This window comes from Sceloporus occidentalis, unplaced genomic scaffold (assembly GCF_023333645.1).
Source record: "Sceloporus occidentalis isolate IW3139 unplaced genomic scaffold, rSceOcc1.0.p SCAF_96, whole genome shotgun sequence".
In the NCBI taxonomy this organism is placed as follows: domain Eukaryota; kingdom Metazoa; phylum Chordata; class Lepidosauria; order Squamata; family Phrynosomatidae; genus Sceloporus; species Sceloporus occidentalis.
The window spans coordinates 3,950,660-3,953,971 of record NW_028317076.1 but is presented as its reverse complement, the minus strand read 5'-3'; the positions used below and the strand labels follow the sequence as shown (position 1 = coordinate 3,953,971).

Genomic DNA, 3,312 nt, shown 5'->3' with positions numbered 1-3,312 from the left:
GGTATATGTATATATATATATATATACGTATGTATAATCACCAAGAAAAGATTCTATATTTGCGAGGAAGACTGTGCACAAAGATGCATGTATGTTTTGTAACATTTATCCCATCATCACGTACCATTTGAGTATTTAAAAAATGTTAAACCTTTCAAGCAATGACACAGAAACATTTTTGCCTTATTTCTATTTATTGATCAGATTAACATCTGAATAAAATGCTATTAGACCATAAACCCTTTCACCAGATGGAAGGCAGGGTGGTCGGTGGAACCGGATAGCAAATGAGAAACCATTGAAATAAGTCTGTTTTTTCTCTGGTATTCTCTATTCTAAGAAATATCCTAAAAAAGGTGTGACTAATGCAGAAAGGGAGATACTCCGCCAGCTTCCAGTTCTTTCCAGTCAATTGCTTTGAAGTAGGGGTGGCATCTGATGTTGGCTGCCGCCCTGTGCCGAATGGATGGATTTTTAGACAGAAATTGTGTTAATATATCTTGTTCGTCTGCGCTCAGCCAGAATGGGAGGTTCAGCTTATTACACACGACTGCTTTGTCTAGTGCACGAATATCATCACCGTTATCAAATGGGTGTTCTCCAACAATCATTTCGTATAATATAACACCAAAAGCCCACCAGTCGATAGCAGAGTCATAACGTCCTCCCAGGATCATCTCGGGAGCCATATATCCCTCTGTCCCAGCACGTCCAGTTATTTTCTTGTTCCCAAACATGCCTGGGACAGAAAGTCCAAAATCTGCTATTTTGACACGGCCGCCACTGTCCAGAAGGATATTTTCAGGTTTAAGGTCCCGATGCACAATGCCATGACGATGGAGATATTGTAGTCCGCAGGCAATCTCTGCTGCCGTCAAGGATGCAACGTGGCTGTCAAGAATCCGATACTCTTCAAGGAACGTCAGCAAAGTCCCTCCGCAGAAGTAATCCATAATGTAGACGAGATGGTTATGCGTCTCAAAGAAGGAATGACCGTGGACAAGAAAAGGGCTTCCTGCTGCGATTTGCAGTACTTTGCTTTCAATTAGAAAAGCTTCCTTGTCCTGTTCTTCAAGGTGTCTCTTCTTTACCATTTTAACAGCCCATTTCTGTTTGCTAACGTCTGCTGCCAACAGGACCTTTCCATAGCCTCCAGTTCCAAGTTTCTGAAGGAATTGTAGTCTCACAAGGGAAGTTGGTGCCTCCGCTTTAACCCTAGGATAGACAGCTTGGGCCGTTTCGCTATTCTGAAACGATAAACCAGCTTCCTCGGCATCTCTCTTCCCCACTGAGACCTTTTTCTTCTTCTCACATGCCTCTTCTTTCTCCTCTGTTTTCTTAAACTTGCTGTTACGGGGTTTGCTACCCTTTTGAGACACAGTGTTCTTCCTTTTTTTCTTGCCATTTTGCTGATCAAGTCCAGATACTGGTCTCTTCTTGCCCTTTGATGTTCTAGAGTAGGCAAAACCCTTGTTCAGCTTTAGTACAACGTGCCCATTAGGAAGTTCAAAACAGGGTGGGAAAGGCATGGGTTCCTTTCTCTCCGTTGTCTGCACAGGAATGTCACTCTTCCTCTCACTTTTCTCCTTAGACATTTTCCAACTCAATAGTATATCAGTTATCAATGCTCACTACTCGCCAAAACAACACCAACTCAGTGATTTCTGGGTGTCACTTAGATTGTTACCCAGCAGGTGCATTATCACATCACATAATGTCATAATAGTCCCTGATGCAGGCTCCATATATGGGCAATGAGCAGTCTTCCTACTAACTGAGCTTCAAGTCAATCCTTCAGTGAATTTGATTGGATTAAATTGGATTTGGATTATGAATATATGTTTGTGCTGTTAGTATTAATCCCCTTGAAATATGTGTAGAGTTTTACTGTCCACTAGTAAATTAAGGATTGCAAAAGTATCTCCATTATTATTAGCAAGTAATGCTAAAAAAGAAAATCACAATTTTGTTAACCTGTATACTATTTTTGTATCTTTATTTGTATCTTTTATATATTTTACAAGTTTTTAGGACTGTTTAGTGGAACAGTCCTATTAAAATAATTTAATGAGAAATTTGTAAAAATGAAATTTTGGTTATCCATGAATTCCATAGTAGTATACGCTGTTTCTGGGGCCGGCTCTATATAATCCCTGAGTTTTCCCCTTTAGTCCGCATGCTGGCCTGCCTTACTGTTACAGTTGACACAATATGGCTGGGCTCAGTGCTGATCGCAGCATCCAAAGAATAAATCGCCAGATGTGCGAGAAATTCATATAGTCTCATCTTGAGCATACGAGTTTGTACGGAAAGGTCTTCGCAATGATGTTAAGAGTCATGTTTGTATCCTCATCAAATTGAATGATAAAGTGCTTATTGTTATTCACATGTGGTGAATTCGGCAGCACTGAACATTTTGACCACCAAATTTATTACGTGGCATGTGAGGCAAGGTAGCCAAGTCACTATTTCCAGCAGCGAAGGTAAAATGAGCAGAGTCCTGTAGGCAGTAGCGGATGTAAGGGTTGTCATGTCCATCTTGTGTTGTACTTCTATAACTCTTTAAACCATGTAGTGACTCCTTCCAGATGCTAGAAACTCTTGAGTGTTTGATAATGTAGTTAGTCACCAATACTTTAAGTTGAAGCACCACAGAAATGGGCAGGTTTTATGACTAAATAACAGCCCCCACTGCGGTACACATCTCACGTTCCGTATCACACCAGGTCGCCTCACATGCACTTCTATCCCTTCTTTTCTCTTTCTCCGAGTAACCAAAGGTAAGTGAAGGCATCCCATCCCCACAAGTCGCAATCCCACATCTTATTGCCCTTCCTCCTCCAGCCATGCTGTTGCCAAAGCAGAGTACAACCACATTTTGATCATGCCGGAAACTGTGCATTGCATATGCGATATATGGAACAATTTGAAACCCCCGTAACATTTCTTTATTTTCGTGTATGGTAATATCAATAAAAATTGATATAAAAAAGAGAACAAACACATGCTAGCCTCCGTTCTAGTTGATGTGTGTCTACACTTCCTTAATCTCTTCCCCCTATTGCAAACCTCAACGTGTGTCTTCTACCCTTAATACCTTCCTCCGTTCTCCAGCACCTACCTCTCCGTCCAGCTTCTAACCATTTTAACAATAAGATGGCATCAGATATAAAATCCTCATGATGCTACTTACACAGTACCTTGACACCTCTCATTACCAGGAGCCACCCTCAACTTCTTTAGTCTTCATTCCATGTTAACTGTCCTCTCCCTCTCTCATCTTTCTCAGTGCCACCTCTGCTAGACTCATGT

The 3,312-nt window shown here is 41.2% G+C and overlaps 1 protein-coding gene across 1 annotated transcript; it reads right to left on the bottom strand.

Moving 5' to 3' along the window:
• Positions 1-362: 362 nt before the first annotated feature.
• Positions 363-1,595, bottom strand: LOC149284282 (protein kinase C delta type-like). The gene has a single exon (XM_089496970.1). It carries the CDS (start codon positions 1,593-1,595, stop codon positions 363-365), a length of 1,233 nt encoding a protein of 410 aa, XP_089353096.1.
• Positions 1,596-3,312: the final 1,717 nt, after the last annotated feature.

Coding starts and splice junctions, on each gene's coding strand:
- LOC149284282 (XM_089496970.1), bottom strand. CDS start 1,595: ATGTCTAAGGAGAAAAGTGAGAGGAAGAGTGACATTCCTGTGCAGACA.